The sequence below is a fragment of the Melanotaenia boesemani genome, chromosome 12, assembly GCF_017639745.1.
Source record: "Melanotaenia boesemani isolate fMelBoe1 chromosome 12, fMelBoe1.pri, whole genome shotgun sequence".
Classification (NCBI taxonomy): Eukaryota; Metazoa; Chordata; class Actinopteri; order Atheriniformes; family Melanotaeniidae; genus Melanotaenia; species Melanotaenia boesemani.
The window spans coordinates 14,014,754-14,032,340 of NC_055693.1; the positions used below are offsets into that span (position 1 = coordinate 14,014,754).

At 38.4% G+C, this 17,587-nt stretch overlaps 2 protein-coding genes across 2 annotated transcripts; one reads left to right on the plus strand and one right to left on the minus strand.

Annotated features, from left to right (window-relative positions):
- Positions 1 to 324: 324 nt before the first annotated feature.
- otc (ornithine transcarbamylase) lies at positions 325 to 3,963 on the minus strand. Its single transcript, XM_042002493.1, has 10 exons — positions 3,804 to 3,963; positions 3,552 to 3,690; positions 3,359 to 3,440; positions 2,852 to 2,939; positions 2,534 to 2,687; positions 2,335 to 2,457; positions 2,183 to 2,236; positions 1,945 to 2,094; positions 1,510 to 1,647; positions 325 to 1,413 (listed from the first exon to the last, which is right to left on the minus strand). The coding sequence occupies exons 1-10, from the start codon at positions 3,884 to 3,886 to the stop codon at positions 1,354 to 1,356; spliced, it is 1,071 nt and encodes a 356-aa protein (XP_041858427.1). The 5' UTR covers positions 3,887 to 3,963; the 3' UTR covers positions 325 to 1,353.
- A 637-nt stretch (positions 3,964 to 4,600) lies between these two features.
- Positions 4,601 to 15,861, plus strand: rpgra (retinitis pigmentosa GTPase regulator a). Its single transcript, XM_042002490.1, has 15 exons — positions 4,601 to 4,682; positions 4,896 to 4,975; positions 5,248 to 5,373; positions 5,467 to 5,559; positions 5,827 to 5,889; positions 6,053 to 6,211; positions 6,300 to 6,449; positions 6,568 to 6,726; positions 7,259 to 7,414; positions 8,672 to 8,796; positions 9,210 to 9,416; positions 10,071 to 10,611; positions 10,691 to 10,770; positions 12,004 to 15,536; positions 15,621 to 15,861. The coding sequence occupies exons 2-14, from the start codon at positions 4,945 to 4,947 to the stop codon at positions 15,520 to 15,522; spliced, it is 5,409 nt and encodes a 1,802-aa protein (XP_041858424.1). The 5' UTR covers positions 4,601 to 4,682; positions 4,896 to 4,944; the 3' UTR covers positions 15,523 to 15,536; positions 15,621 to 15,861.
- The last annotated feature ends 1,726 nt before the right edge of the window (positions 15,862 to 17,587 follow it).

Consider the following 17,587-nt stretch of genomic DNA (forward strand, 5'->3'; position numbering starts at 1 on the left):
GAAAAACAACAATAAAGTGTTGCAATGACTAAAATCCAGAACTCAACCTGACTGAAAGACTTTGGCTCGACTTCAGAGGGTTTTGCATGAGGAAATGCTCATAAACTTCATTGCACTGAAACAATGCAGTAAAGAAACATGGGATAATATTACTCATAAATTGAGACTGATATCATGGCTAAGACATGCATGCAAACCCACCATGGCAGAAAGCTTTGCTCTGCAGGTAGAAATCGATCTTTATTGTTTGTCCATTGTTATTTAATGATCCCATATACATTTTGTTTTGATAAGCTGTGATGATTAAAAACAACTATGGGTATTTCTACAAAATCCTAAGTAATGTTGGTTTAACTTCATAGGACACACAGGGAATTCTATGAATTGTTTGGTTCATGGGAGGCATGGAGGGATTCAGTTTGTCAGTGTCACTGTCCCCAGTGAAATTCCACATACACAAAATGGGAAGTTTTGTAGACCTGAATTAAAATAATTATATAGTGTGACAGCTTTATAAACACACTAAATGTAAACAATTATATTTAATCGACTTATTTATTACATTTTTTAATTTTTGCATCATGGACTCTTAAGGGACAAAGTCAACCTTGACAGCTTTAAAAATCCTTAGCATAAGATGTTGCAATGTTGCAGCTGCATGTGAACACTTTTAACCAGAAACTTGGGTTTTTACTCTTATAACACAATCATTCCATTTACTGTGAAAAGTGTTGGTCCATTTCCTGACCTTTAAAAACAAAACATCGCTAAAAAGTAAAATGTCATACATGCAACAATTAGCCTTTTTCTTTAAGAGACCTGTAGAAAATCGTGTGAGGAAAAGAAAATCACCAGCACATCCATGCCATGAAATGCAGCGATTTCCTAACTTTGAACATGGATAACGTGTTCAACGCTGCTCTGAATTTCTTTTCAGAACAAGAAAACAAGAAAAGAAAAAAAGCAAGTGATTATTAACAATGTAAAAACTCTGCTTGTTCCAATTCAGGCTCACAGGGAAACTGGAGCCTATCCCAGCAGCTAGCAGGCGAGAGGCAGGGTACAACCTGAACAGGTCGCCAGTCTATTACAGGTCACCCAAAAAACTGGTAAAACTTCAACATGCCAGGAGTCCAAAACAACATTAATCGAGTTAAACACTCACATTTCACACAGACATTTTCACTGCTGGTCTCCATCCTCTGTTGTACCAAATGTAAACAGTCTGAAAATAGCCTCATATTTAACTATGGACATTGATAGTGTATTAAACAATGTAAACAAAGTCACTTTGGGCTCATTTTTTAATGTTGAGGTGCATGTCGGTGGTTCAACACTACACCCAAATCTTAATTAAAACTTAAGCATGGGGATCTGTGGAGCGTAGTCAGTCAGAAGAGAAACCATCAGACCCTGAAAGAGAGGTTAGTTGTGACTATTAGTATACCAGGATATTCCAACAGGATTAAATTGAATGCACAAATCCTCATTTTCCACCAGATTACCCACCATGATGGTCCATTTCCTATTCTCAGCCTCAGGGAAAACAAGGGAGCGGGATGAGTAGAATACCTGGTCATCCACCTCCTCCAGCTTCCTGGGAAGGCAGTGCAGGAAGGTCCAGTCTGGCTTGGCCACACTTCCTGTCTGTAATGGACCGACACCAAAACATGATAGTAAAACACAGCGTGTCGGCACTTCAGGTGCCATTATCTGAATAGAAATCAATTAAATGTTAAAGGTTATTTTGCCCAGGGTTATGTTGTGATAATATAGTTCTAATGAATGCTTTTGATTATGATAATTGTGCAGCTAAAATATGATATGACAACTCTATACTAGAGACAACAGCAAAGATAAATGCTGGCTTCTTATTTTCCAAAGATAAGATACAGATATAGGGGTAATGATTTAGGCTTTTTTTAGGCCTTTAGGCTTCTTTACCTGCATTGTAATCTGGTATCCTTCAAAGTCCTTAACCCTCTTCTTCTTCTCTTCTTCCTGTCCCATGCTAACCCAGGTGTCGGTGACCAACACGTTGCTGCCTTGGGCAGCCTCCATTGGATCGGAGGTCAGAACAAGCTGGGTCCCATGCTGAAACAGAAAAAAACTTTTATAATGAATATTTAAATCAGAAAATGGATGTTGTCGTCTAAATTCCTGATGCCAAAGAACGTCGCACCTGTTTGGACAGCCTCTGTGCCTCTTCAATAACCCTTTTTTCTGGCTCATAACCCTATGCATGAAGGTACAGTTTTATTGAAGCGCAAACTATAAACAACACAACAAGTAAAAGATAAAATCATGCAAATGATGGTGTTAAAAGAGCTAAACCTTTGGCGTAGCAATTTTAAGATGAACTCCCAGTTTGGCTGCAGTCATCATGAAGGAGTGGAGGACATTGTTCCCATCTCCAATCCAGCTGATTGTCAGTCCACTAAGGGAACCATAATGCTCCTAGAGGAGAATTATTTAACAATTCATTTTCATGTACTGGATAAATAAAATGTGGAATATTGTTGGCAAGGACTACCTGTAAGGTAAGGAAGTCTGCCAAAATTTGGATGGGGTGATAAAGGTCAGAAAGACCATTAATGATGGGAATCGAAGCCTCCTTGTCCAGTTCCTCCAGTGTTGAGTGGCTGTACACGCGTGCCAAAACTATATCACAAAGTCCTGAAAGAACCCTGAGGAGACACATTAGAGAGTCCCGGAAAGGCTCTTTTTAAACATTTAATAACTATCATTGTTACCAATTATCCTCTTTTTTCTTTAAAATGCTCTTTAATATAAAGATTATTTAAGATTAATATAAAATATAAAGTATAAATCCAATACTTGTAAGACTCACCTCGCTGTGTCTGTGGAACTCTCATTCACTCCCAAGTGGATGTCCTGTGAAGTAAGGAAACAAGGGTGTCCACCCAATAGAGCAAAACCTGGAATTGTCATATATATATATGCAACTTTAATTCCAATTAAGACCAACTAGACCAGAACCTGAAAAAAAACATTGAATAAAAACAAAACAGAAACAGAACCATCTAAGCACTGAGGGGATGTGAAGGGGAAGAGGAATGAAAGTAGCTGTACAATGTTTTGTTAAAGGCCGCCACTAAAAGTCCTCTTTCAGCAGATCTTTTGTTCTTTTCAACAATGACAGGCATGAATAGTATCAGGCTAGCGAACAGCATGAGCATATACTTTATTAAAGTGTTTACATAATTGTAATAAAAAATACATCCATGCAGCTCATTTGTGTAGACTTGTAATTTTTTTCTGTATTGATCCACTTCCATAATTTGCGGGGGAATGTCTAACTGAGCCACATGCAGATGCTGGCATACAAAACAGACACCTGTTTCTGTGGACATTCTTGTTCTGGTGCTCCTCTTCTCAAATATCATTGCAATCGACTTTCCTTGTAGAAGAGGCAGATACTGAAATAGAAATATCAGTTCACTTCTTTAAATGATCCAACCAAAGGCCATAAAGTTACACTGAACATATTTAGCAAATGGGCATTGGCATTTGCTACTTTAGGTTAATACCTGTTTTTTATGCTTGATCTGATGCTTGAGGTCCCCTGACACCCACAGGAGCCTCTTGATTTCTTCTGAGTTGAAATCTTTAAGTGTGAGACAGCTGCGACCTTTTAAATTCACTTGACCAAAGTCTGCTGCCCCAGTGCTGAAAAAGTAACAGAAAAAAGGGTTACTGAATACTTCATCTTTACACTAATAATATTTGCAATGCTGACAAGACTTTGCAATTTCTACATAAAGTTTTGTGGAGTTTCTTACCTAAATCCTCGTGCCAAGCGATAATGGCAAGATCTCAAACATTTTAAAAGGACATTGTTAACAGACAGCAGCCTTAAAGCCATAGCAGCCCCTGGGAAATTTTAAAGAACGTTTGCGTGTGTTTAATTAGAGATGCAGCTGTCATTCTCTGACTGCCCCAGACACATGCACAGAGGACTGCCTGCAGCGTGGCTGCGATGACGTCACACCAGGACGGAGGGGGCGTGACCTCTAGCTGTGACACGCCTTTTGGCAACGAACTTTCTTATTTGTGATGTGTGACAGTGGAACTAACATTACATGAATCAAATCAGTTTCATTCACGAAACAAAACAGCTTCTTTTTTCCTTCTCTCTTTTTCTCGCTCTCTCTATTTTTAATCTGGACCTGTGGTGTACTTGCTCAAAAAAAAAAAAAAAATAAATAAAAAAATAAAAAGCCTCCCATCCTCATTCGATATATATGTATTCATATACATACTGAGGGGATATATATACTATATATACTTTATATATATATATATATATATATATATATATATATATATATATATATATATGTATATATATAGACTGGTTACTGTCCAACTTCTCCGCTGCACTGGCTATGGCAGGAGTCATAGCGTTTATTGTTACATAGTAAACACCTCAACATTTAATTATTACATATTACACATCTCAAAGATTACAAAGTGTAACTGACTATGAAATCTGGTTCTGTATATATCACAGGGGAAATTTTTATTTTATTTTATTTTATTTTACCCTAACTAGGTATTGAATTCCTTATGGAGTACTGGGCGGATTAATACTCCTGTCACACGTCCACAGGTATATTGAGTAACGGTTTTCATGTCCACGTTGGAGGACTTAAAAAATGGTGAGTTCCGCCTTCCTCTGAGCTTATTTCGTATTTTTAGTAAACAATTAACCCTCGATTACGCTGGCTTGCTTGCCTTTTTTCATTTTAGTTTTCTTATAGCCTATTTCTATCAATCACTTCGCTAGCATCACCTGTATGGGTCGCATGAGGGCAGCCAACTAGCTTTAGCTCATTCCTGCCTCTCTGATCTCTCCTTGAGCAGTTGGCCAGGGCGGATGATCTGCTCGGTGAGAAGGAGTGACGGGGAACAACGGTGGAGATGACGGGGCAAACCGAGGCAGACATACCAGGTGAGAGTCCTTGTTATTTAACTTCGCAGCCTCTCAGCGTTAGAACACCTGCTTGTACTCACCTGTCCTCTCGTCTGCCATCAGTTTCTACGTGTATGGTAAACCTGTTGCTATTTCTGTCAGGTTGCTGCTACTTAAAGCGCCTGAGATTTGACAGCAGGTTGTGCTGGGATTTAGCGTGTTAAATTAGGCAAATGCAATTGTAACTTGCTGACCTGTGTAGTGTGTTATATCTGTGATAGCTGGATAAAGATTAATCACACACTTTTCAGAAACAGGAGCCATCTTTACATTTGGAAAGAGCAGTTTTTCTGACAATGTGCCCAGCAAATTCTGGTTGAAGAATGACCACCCAGCGCATATATCATGTGGCAGAGAGCACTCTGCTGTAATCACAGGTACATAATTTGTATATTCTAACATTAAATTCTTAAATAGTGATTCAGTTTAATTAGCCAAATTTAACTCCAGTCTCTGTAATGCATCTGCAGAAAATGGGAGGTTGCTCATGTTTGGTGGTAATACTTGTGGTCAACTGGGGTTCAGATTAAAGCCAGCTGCTAATAAACCTTCCTCTGTGAAAGGTATGTTACTGTTCACAACAACCACATCAAATTAGTCAATAATTAAAGTTTCAGTTACTCTCAAAACTGCAACTGACTTTATATTTTAATCAATAACATGTTAGACAAACTTAATTTGTCATTCCCAAAACACACAAGCATCCAGTTTACTGTCAGACTTAGGACTGAAGAAAATAATGATATCACCTTAGCAATCACTGTAGTTACAAAATGTTCTAGCTCTTTTTTCTAAGTAAGAAATAGCTATTATGACTACTTTCTTTTCAGCCTTGAAGTCTGAAAAAGTGAAGCTTGTGGCTTGTGGGAGAGATCACACCATTGTTTGCACATGTAAGAAATATCAGAAAATTATGTATAATTTTTTTTTGCCAATTATATATATCAAATATCAATTATATATATATATATATATATATATATATATATATATATATATATATATATATATATATATATATATATAATGATTAAATATTGTTTTGTACATCTTTAGTTCTGGGCAATGTGTACGGTGCTGGTAATAACCAGGAGGGGCAGCTAGGTTTGGGCCACTGCAAGAACACAAGAACATTTCAACTCTTGCCATCCTTCTGCGAGCGTGCGCAAATGAAAATGCTTTCTGCAGGATGCAGCACTTCAGCTGCCTTAACAGGTCAGAGCAGTGATAACATAATTAGTTTCTCAGCTTGCAAAACACTGAGTATGCAATCTTTGATTTGTTTTCCTGTGTGTGTTGGTAGAGGATGGGAGGCTGTTCATGTGGGGAGACAACTCTGTGGGTCAAATTGGCTTAGGGGACAAGCTGTGTGCAACAGAACCCAAAGAGGTGAACATAGGAGAAGCAGTGACATGGGTTTCCTGCGGGGACCACCACTCAGCTTTTGTCACAGGTACAACGCTGTTCAGTCAAACATAGAGTGGGAGACACATAACCAGTTTGCATGTTAACTCAGACATTCTTCAGATATAATGAATGTCTTATTATTTTCTATGAATACTGTGTCTTAGTGCATGGTGGCCTCTACACATTCGGTGAGATTGCTAATGGAAGACTTGGTCTTCCGGCGGAGCAGCTGGCCAATCATAAAGTCCCTCAGCGTGTGCAAGGCATTCTGGGTCGTGTAACACAGGTGTGCTGTGGAGGGCAGCACACTGTGGCACTTACAGGTATGTTAACTGCACAAAATATTGGTTAAAAACGACTGGAATCGACTCTATATTTTAATCAATATGTTATAAGTCATTTTCATTAGAAATTCAAATATTTAATTTGTGTCATTAACATTGTCACAATACTTTATTGTTGATAAAATGCACACATAACAGTATTTTATCATTTGGGTGTGGCAATGGCTCAGGTGGTAGAGCAGGTCGTCCAATGAGGGGAAGGTTAGCTGTTTGAATCCCACTCCAACAGTCATCTGTCACTGTGTCCTTGGGCAATACATTTACAGTCTTGGTATCACTAGTGTATGAATGTGTATGAATGTTCGATGGTGGTCGGAGAGCCCGTTGGCGTGCACTGGCTGCCACCTTTCTGTCAATGTGCTCCAGAGCAGCTGTGGCTACACATGTAGTTTACCCTCATGTATGAACAAGAAGTTAATGATTAATAGATTCAATATAAGCACAGTAGACATCTAATCCATTATTAATATTATCATAGTGGTTTGTTCATTCTGGCTGTTTCCTGTGACAGGAGAGGACGTGCACACGTTTGGCTGTGGTCGATATGGTCAGCTGGGTCACGGAACATTTCAGTTCGAACTCTGTTTGCCAGAACCACTGAAGCATTTTCATCACAGCAGCATCCGACACATCGCCTGTGGAGAAAACCACACCGCTGTAGTCACAAGTAAGCCATCTTTGCTTTTAAAATACTTTACTTGTTAACCCTTGAAGGTCTTGCATTTATTGTTTATACACTGTGTGTATCAAAAGTACTTAAGATCACAGCTTAATGTGCTTTCATGGTTCAGGCTGTTGTTTTATTTACAACATTTTGACATGTAGAGTACAAAGCTGTTTAGCTTCTGAGAGAAAATCTACTTTGTTTTCTGTTTCCTTAGCCAGCTGAGGAAACTTCTTTATTTTTTAATCAGTTCATTCTTGACTGTAAGGTGGAACAACATTTCCAGACCATACAGTTTGTTTTTCGTATGTTTGGTTTCAGTTAAAAATGAAAAAAAAGTGCATATGATTCAGATTTTACACTAAATTAGATGGAAGATGGACTTCAACTTTAGGGAAAAGTAATAACAACCTTATTTAACATCATATAAAAAGATTAAACTTTAAGTTTTCAAACTCTAAGAGGAAGACTTTGCTTTTTATTAACATCTCCAATTAAAGATAGTTTACAACCAAAATATCCAAAAGAAAACTCCTTTGTGCTTGTATTAATAGGAGCTCAGTAGAGGTCTTGTTTTCCAGTTATACAGTTGTTTCAACAATTTGAACGTTATCTCACCAAAGCATATAAAGAACAGGAGGAAGAATAAATGAGTCCTGTTAACTGATAATAAGTGATGAGACATTTTTTTAATCTAATATCAAGAAATGTTGCCAGATTTAATTACATCTTATGTGAAGGGACATCGATGTAATGGTAATCTTCAATTTTGGAAGAAATGTGTTTACTAAATACTGAACCTCTATCAAGTCTTATGGGATTGCATAAACACACATACTATTAACTTTAAAAGTACGTTATCTGGGCAGCACTCCTTTAAAAACTAAAGGTATTGATAAATACTTGCAGCACATATTTTTGGCAACAGAAAAAAAAACTCAGCTCATGAAGTTGATTATGCTTCATGACCAAACATTAATAACCAGCCAATAAATACAAAATCATGAAATTTCAAGATACACTGGTTTTAAAAGTGGTTACTCAAACAATGCTGTAAAATCCTGTAAAATATAAAAAAATTAATAAGGGAAAAAATAAACACAAAGGGCATACAAAACATAACAACAACAAACTAATATAAAACTTTATATTGTGAATTGGCCTGGTGTCATGTCACAGAATAATCAGTGGGTATATTTAAGCTGTGATTAAAAGTGCTTCACCTTTATCTAACATATTTATTCTCCTCATCCTCCTCAGAGAGCGGGTTGCTCTACACATTTGGAGATGGCCGTTATGGAAAGCTGGGGTTAGGGGACGAGAACTTCATCAACCAGTTCAGTCCAACACTTTGCACACGTTTCCTCCCGTACAGCGTTCAGTCTGTAAGTGAAGGTGTTGTAAGTGCAGCAGCTTCCCAGGTGAAGCAGGTTATCTGATGGTCACCGAGTTGCTATTTTGAACTTTATGGTAGCTCAAACTCCTAATACATAGTATTTACTTGTAAGTATTATAGCAAGGACCTTGTATTTATTTATGGTTATCTATTTATATCCTTGATCGCTAACTATGATAAAAGTATTGACTTGTATTTTGTGTGGTAATAAAAAGGTATGTTTAGTTTGAGGAGCACTATTAAAATCCTGCTTTAATTCCACTTTGTATGCATGTTAGTTCACTTATCATTCACTATTTCTGATGGTAAGTTAGTAAAAAGAAGGTAAGAAAAAAAAAACAATCAATACACAGAAACATGAGTATTTTCTTCTCTCCTTTGATTTTTTTTTTTTTTTTTTAGGTGTCCTGTGGTAGTCAACACATGCTGGTCCTGGCTGCACCCAGACCACCAGGGAGCCAGGATGTTGAGCTGGATAAGGATGTCATAATTACAGACTACCTTATGGAGTCAAATTATGACGAGATCCTGTTAAAAGACTCCCTCATTTATCCAGCTCCTGTAGTCCCGTTCTCAGCTCTTGCTGCTCGAGCCCGGCACAGAGAAAAAGTGAGAAACTTTCTTACCTCAGAATTAAGGTTCCAAACTTGTATAACTATATGCAGCTGTGCACAGACCTTGAAAACTAGGGTATCCACAGAGCTTGAAACGTTGTAAAACACACTAAATTTAATCTCCAGGAAAGCATCTAGAAGATGTTAAAAGCAATATTTTAATATTTGTGTGTCTGTCAAGTAGAGTGTGTGCATCAGATAGATGTTAGTGTTCTTGTGTGTTATAGTAAATGGTGTCAGACCCAAAGGAAAGGAGGTTTTTTATTATCTCTGGTGGGGAAGTATCTTATGCAAAATGTTTTTATGAAAATAATTTCATATGAATTAATAAACATTTTAATGGAAGAAGAACCACAAGCATTTCCCGCTGCCTCTCTGAGGCTGTGCTGCATCATTTAATTTTGTCAATGCACTGATTTCTTTATGTTATCACAATAATTAATGATTCTGAGCCAAGTTACTCAAAGTGTGGGTTTTAACTTGCAGAAACTCTGAAAAACAATTGTAATCACAGCTTAACTCCAGCAGGGAGCAGTGTTACACTGATTTGCAGGTTTACTGTAGTACTACCAAGTAAGTGGTTGGGGGAGCTGCTGAGATGATTTTTAATTCTTCTAATACAAGGATCTTCTTGTATCTTGTCTTTCAGAAGAGTTCTGTGGAGCTGTTTGGAAGAAAGTTTCATAATCTCCCTCATCTTAATTCTGGCTTCCTCAACACCTCTTGGCAAACATCAAGAAATATCCAAACCCAGAAAAAGCTCTCCAGGGATGTTGCTACCCCCACATCAAGCCCCAAACCACAATCAGAGGCAACAGCAAGCCCACTTTTATTCCCCAGATCTCAGTCCATATCCCCTCACAGTGTAGCAGTGTCCTCAAAGTCATCAAGACCACAGTCGCAATCATCATACTCGCGTCAGAGCAAAGCTTCCACCACTGGTTCCTCAAAGTCCAAATCTAAAATGTTGCCTCACTTACTTTCACCTAAGTCTATAACTAAATATAAACCCAGCAGTCCTGCATCTATTAAAGAGACAGCAAAAATTAGAAGATACCAAGCAGCAGCCACTAGAAAGGCCTTAAGCAACAAACTGTCTTCTCCTTTACCACCTAAAGCGCCCTGCAGCCCCACTAGACCACTCAATAAAAATCTAAGTGACGGAGAGCATCCAGCCTCACCACAAACGGGTATTTTAAACTATTAAATTTAACATGTGACAGGTTTATAGGGAACTACATTTTAACAAAGACCTGTCTTTTGCTTCAGAGAGAGAAGCTTTAGAGAAACAACTAGTCCCTCAAGATGTGGAAGACAGAGAAGTAGAGGCTGTCTTTCTGCCATATACGGTAAGAGAAATAATTGTTGTTAACGACACATGCAATGGTTTCACAGTGATAGAGGAGATAAATGTAGTGATGTCATTAAGTTAGCGTTTGTTAAGTGTTATTTTCTTCCTAAGGCTTCTTCTGTCTGGTCTAGATTATAAGCACTCCAGGGCAGGAAGTAGCAATGTTGAGCACTCACTGCCTTTTCCAGGAAATGTGCATACCTCAGCATACATACTGTATGTGTGTGCGCTCCTGAAAGCACATACGTGCATGCATATGTGGAGAGATTTTCCACTTGGTATAACACTAAAGAGAAATATTGAATTTAACTTTGGATTCTCAGTGTTCCACATCAATTTTCCTTTTCCAAGAATGTTGGTAACATATCTTCTAGAGGCAGATTTAGATATTTGGATAGCTTATCTCAGTACACAAAGTGTTTAGGCTCTCATTCTCAGACACGCACACATATACACACATCCAGTGCTTTGGAAAAGTTGGCAGGACAACTCATCAGTGTTTCCACAGCCTGTGATGAAGCAAGTAGTGAAGGAGTCTTGTGTGTGCTCATACATGCAGGCTCTCAGTGTGACAGAAAATAATACAGAGCTTGATAGTTGAATATGATGAATTCGACACGTCTGAAGAATGTTTGAGTTACTCAGCTTGCATTTGAACACCTTGTGGTGCCAAAGTGGCTGCGGGATGATTAAGTAACAACTCACAGATCCCAAAATTAACCACAGTCTGTTCATCCCCAGGAGAGATGGAAAAATAAGGATTCCTCATCCTGTCTCCGTCATCGCTGAGGTTTTCTTTACCTCCCACCCACATCTGTACTTTGACCTGATAATAGATCTGTTGATGACACATTTGTTACGTGAGCTCACCATGTCATATAGCCTGCGATATTCTTGGTATTACCATTAAAAGCTTCTCATACTGTAACATTTTTTAATATTTCTTAAGGTCATTTAAATAGACGTTTCAGATTAAGCTGGAAAAAAATATGTACATCATATCTGAAATACATTAACAATATACAGAAGTTTCCTTTTTAAAAAATTCATGTGTATTTGATACAAAATATGCCCAAAGAAATCCTTTAGATAACAGTACTGTACTGTATGTATGTAGTTAGAGATTGTGTTTATACCACTTATCTTTTAGAGTATTATCTGGCATAGGACCTTTTGCCTGCCTGTTGTCTTTTTTTAAAATCTTACTAAAGCTCAATATTATGTCTTACAGGAAGGGGAACAGGGCACACGAACTGCAAAAGGGGAAGAGGCATATGCAGAACACATCCAGTCTGATGGAAACACCAGCCAAAACTCTCCTAAAGCCTTACCGACAGAGCTTTTGACAGGCTCCAGCTCCATCAAAACAGAAGTGAAAAGAAAGGAAAATAAACAAATCACATCTAAAGGCCAAGGAAGCATTACTATGGACTCTGGAAAAACAAAAAAGCTTGAAAATAGGAAGGTACAAAAGGAGCTCTCTAGTTTTAAATCAGCTAAACATGACAAAAGCAAACAGTCAGAATATAGTCCAAAAATCCAACAATCTATTCAAAAGACAAAGACTGAAGTTAAGAAACATGCCAGGAAAAATATGGAAGAGAGTAAAAGAAGCAAAGATAATGCAACAGACAACTCTAATAAAGACTTGGTAGGGACTACAGAAAGAGTGAAAATGATTTCATCAGCTTTTGACAGGACAACCCCAGTCCTCAAGATTGCAAATGGAAATGAAACAACCAGTTCAATATCCACTGAAAACAGCTCAAAGGATGACACAATAATCCAGGCTAACAACGCTGAGATAAAACCCTTTGAAGTGGAGGTGCAACAGGAGACACAGAGTGTTAAATCAACTCCAGGAAAAGTAAAGAAGAAGGTTAAATCTGCATCAGCAAAAGGTCAAAGTAGACCAGTGGTTGTTAAACCACCACCAGTAAAAAAAGAAACTACCCCTGTCATCACACTTTCCCAGTTTGAAACTAAGAAATCTTCAAGTGTAAAATCTACACCGGTGAAGGTTAAAGGGAATCCTCGAAAGATGAAAACCAAACCAGACAAAGACCAACGTGCAGAAAATCCCTCCCCTGACAGTAAAAGCATTAAAAAAGGTGAGGAAAATGAGGTTATCTCAATCAAGGACATAGCACAAGAAACTAATAGCACGACAGCTAATAAGCAAGGGCTACAAGCTAAGGAAAAAAAGAGGGTCGAAGAGTCTGAAACTAAACTCAGGTCCAAAACAAAATTAGACAAAGAAGAAAAGGACATCAAAACTAAAAGTGACTCTGATGATAACTTAAAACATAATATCAGGGCCAAGCTAAAGAAGAAAGTTAAAGCTTCCGGCTCGCTGTCATCACAGGATGATAAATCCCCTGAACCGTTATGTGATGCCATTTCCTTGCAAAGCCCTAACAGAACAGACGTGTTTTCTGTCAGCGGAGTCAAATCTATGCAAAGCTCTGAACCTGTTGGCATGGATTTGATTGAATCTGAAGCAAACAGAGAAGAAGCTAAAGAGGAAAAACCAAGGTGGAAAGAAATTCTTAGTGATCCAGCATCTCTTCTTCCTGCTGTTGGGATGGCGACTGCAGCTATTGGTCTTCTCAGTGAGGCAGTGACTAATGTAGAGGGTTTCCAGTCTGACAGTGACAAAATTACTTCAGCACAACCTGAAACACCTCTTAAAGCTAGACAGTTCACAAAGCAGAAGGCAGTTATGCAGCCTTCCTTCTCCTCCACATTGTCACATTTTACTTCAAATGAAATGGAAGACAATACTCAGGAAGAAGCTCAAGTGAGCATCCTGTCAGAGTCAGAAAATTCTTCCCAACTCAAGGACTGTGATGACAGCACCCATGATACAGCCGACCAGGAAGCAGTGAAAAGTGTCACGTCTGAGCAGGTCACAAGTCAAGGCTTGGACACTTCCCAAAATGACGATGGAGAAAATGATGAGAAAAGTTTTAACTCTGAAGAGGATGTGGATGGCAAGAAAGATAAAACAAATACTGATGATGATGAAGAGGGAGAGAGTGGCAGTGATGTGGAAAACAGTGACTCAAATGAGGGAAGTGAAAGTATCAGTGGCACAGAGGCTGTGTTGAAGAATGATTCCGGAGAGGATGATGAAGACCAAGATAATAAATCTGAGGAAGAGGAGAAAACAGATTCCAACAGTGAAGAGGAAGATGAAGGAACTGATAAGAGTGATGCTGCAGAAGCTGAAGGGGAGGAAGAAGAAAGCAAAATGGAAACAGATGAAGGATCAAGTGATTCTGAAGTAAGTGAAGCAGCAGAGGAGGAAGAGGAAGGTGAAAGTAAAGCGTCAACAGAAGAGGAGAGTAAAGAAGAAGAGGAAGACAGTGAAGTGAGTGAATCCGAGGAAGAGGAAAGCAGTGATGAATCAGAGGATGCAGACAGCAAGAGTGAAGACTCGGAGGAAGAAGAGGAGGATGGAGAGGGGAGTGACTCTGCTGAGTCTGCACAAGATGAAAAAACGGAGTCTGATGAAGAGGAGGAAGATGAAACTGAGGAACAAAAAGATGATGACTCCCCTGAAAGTGAGGATGAGGAAAAAGACTCAGAGGAAGAGAGTAAAGGGGAGGAAGATAGTGATGCAAAGGATGGCTCTCAGGAAGAGGAAGAAGGTGAAACAAGTGATCAAGAAAATGAAGAGGAGGGAGAGGAAGATGAATCTGCAGATGGCACAGAAGCTGAAAATGAATTTACAGAGGATGAAGAGGAAGAGGAGGGTGAAGGTGAGGGAGATACTACAGATGATGAAGAAGTGGAAGAGAAGAATGAAGAAAATGCTGAAGAGGAAGGAGAGGATGAAGAGGGAGAGAGTGAAGGTGAAGAGGCTGCTAAAAATGTGATTACAGAAAGCAGTAATGAAGAGGAAGATGAGGAAGAGTATGGAAATAAAGATACAAAGATGAGACAAAATAATCAGGATGAACAATCTGAAAGTAAAAATGGTCCCGAAGATGAGGAGAGTGACGATGAAGAGTATGAGGAAGAAACAAATGAAGGGGAAGATGAAGAAAATAAGGAAAAGGGAATGGACAGTGAGGTAGAAGATGGAGAAGATGAGGATGAAGAGGGAGGAGAAGAAGAGGATCAGGAAGGAGATGAAAAGAAAGAAGAGGAAGAGGAAGGAGATGAGGAAGAAGGAAATGCAGAGGAAGAACATCAAGACGAAAATAAAGAGGAGGAAGAAGAAGAGGTGGAAGAGGAAGGTAATGAAGAAGAGGAGGAGGAAGAGGAACAAGGAGATGAAGGAGAGGATGATGAGCAGGAAGGAAATGAGGAAGAGGAAAGAGATGATGAAAAAGAGGAGGAAGAAGAAGAGGTGGAAGAGGAAGGAAATGAAGAAGAGGAGGAGGAAGAGGAACAAGGAGATGAAGGAGACGAAGAAGAACAGGAAGAGGATGAAGAGCAAGAAGATGAAGAGGAAGAAGATGAAAAAGGAGAAGAGGAAGAGGAAGAAGAAGAAGAGGAGGAAGGAGATGAAGAAGAGGAAGAGGAGGAGGAGAGAGAGAAATTGAAATCGACAAAAAAAAGAAAAGAGGAGAGACAGAAGCTTCCCGCTGCAGCTGCTCCTTCAGACAGAAAAGACAGACACCAGAGAGAAGCACCAAAACCAGCACCGAGGACGAAGAGGAGGCCTGCAGGACAAAACACAGAAGATGGCTCCCAGCAGTTCTGGAACAATGTCCTGCCTCAGTATTTGGACCTGCAGTGACCAAACACACACACACACACACACACACACACACACACACACACACACACACACACACACACACACACACACACACACACACACACACACACACACACTCAGCCGAACACTGGAGCATGGGGGATTACATTTCAAACTGAATACCACCTGCACACTGAACAAGATCTGACTAATGACACTGAAATGTGTGAAAAATCTTTATTTCCTGAAATAATAAAATTACTTTAAATAAAAGATGTTTTGAAGACAGCACCCCATGGAGACCAGTAGTTTCATACTTTAAGGCCTTTTCATGCTATATTTATATATTTATTATTTTTATACATCATCCTGGGTCTGGTGTTTTTAATGGATATATTCAGTGTAGATATTTGCAGTATGAAGCAAATTTAAGCCTTCAAGCTGGGAGGATGACGTCTTCACAGCAAACAAATAAATGCTGGAGCTTTGCAGTCTAGCATCAAGATTAAAGACTGAAATCAGCTGATAAAGAAACTTCATAACTGATCACCTGCAGGTATATTCCAGCGTGTCATGGTTACAGTATGACCACACATTAAGAAGAAGACCACAAATTTCCACACTCAGTTTATCCTGTAATATTCTACAGTGTCAGAAAGTCCATGATGCTGTTGGTAAGATGACCATTTTTAATAATGATGTTTAGATATACGGTAGCTCTGAGCTGTCAAAAAATTCTGTGTAGTATTTTACTGATGCTACATTTGAAATAATGTCATTTATTTTGTGTGACCCTATGAGAATAAAAAATTTAAAACTGCTCACTATGAGTCACACTCAACCTGTGTCAGCAGCTGGTGTTATTGTAGATACTGTACCACCAAATAATTTGAAAACATCCAAAAAATGTGTGTAGAAATATTCTTTAATTTATTTAATTAATTCAGTTTTAGACTTGTATTTGACAAAGCTCAATGATTTAATATATCTGCTGGGTACTTTAGGAAAATGGTATTATCTTGGGACTTTTGCCAATAGTGGACTTAAACCTGTAATAGCCAATTGCAGCTTGTAAACACAACATCTAGAGTTAGGTAAAAGTTTTAATATAAGCCATATAAATCTGTTTTGAGCTGCAAATGATGTGGATATTTTCTTCTGTAGGTTGATCAATGTTAGTGAAACCTTTGGCATTATTCAGCCACTTAAATCACCTTTGTCTATTTTTTTTTATAATAAAGACATTTGTCAGCTTGAGTAACAAAATAGCACAATTTTGTCTTTTCAGTTAAAGTTAACACATCACTACTTACTAAAATAGGTTGGATTATAAAATAGATTAATCTATATAATAATTTAAAATAATCTGTATAAAAACAATCTATAAAGCAAAACTGAATATTAAGTACAATTCTGCTTTATAGTACATATTCTTCCTCTCTGCAAGTACACACAAAGTAGATGTATTGTTGGGTTTTCTATTATCACTAGGCAGGAAATGAATTATAGGAATTCTCTTGAGCTGAATAAAAAGCAACAAATTAAACATTTTTGCAGTTCACTCAGTGAGAACACCAACTAAGTGCAAGCAGTGCTTAAATAAAACTAAAATCAGAGACAGCCTAAATTCAAAATTACTGGCTGTAGCCACCTTATCAAAGTATCACACTAATCCCTGAAAGCTAAGAGGGCAAAGATGGAGTTGGTGCACATCATTTTCACCTGACCTGATATTGACTTTCAGCCAAGGCAGGTGAAGTGATTGGTGTGATCCACACGTAATGACCACTCTGGAGATCCTTTTGCATCCCCTTCCCTCGTTCTAGTCAGGACAAAGAGCATCCCAACGCCTTCATGTGTGGACTTGCTCCCTTACAAACCACACAGGGTTTGTAGCTAAATCTCCTGTTTTTGGAAAAACTGATGAGTCTAGGTCTGTTCTTTCAGCTATTTGGGTGCATTTCTGTATGTGTGATATAAAGTTTAATAATGACCAGCTAATAATAAATAACACAAACAAAAAACGATTTCATATTATTAACTTCAGCATCTCTGTCTACTATTTACATTACAGTGTTACCATTCACATTATCAGAGTAGTGTT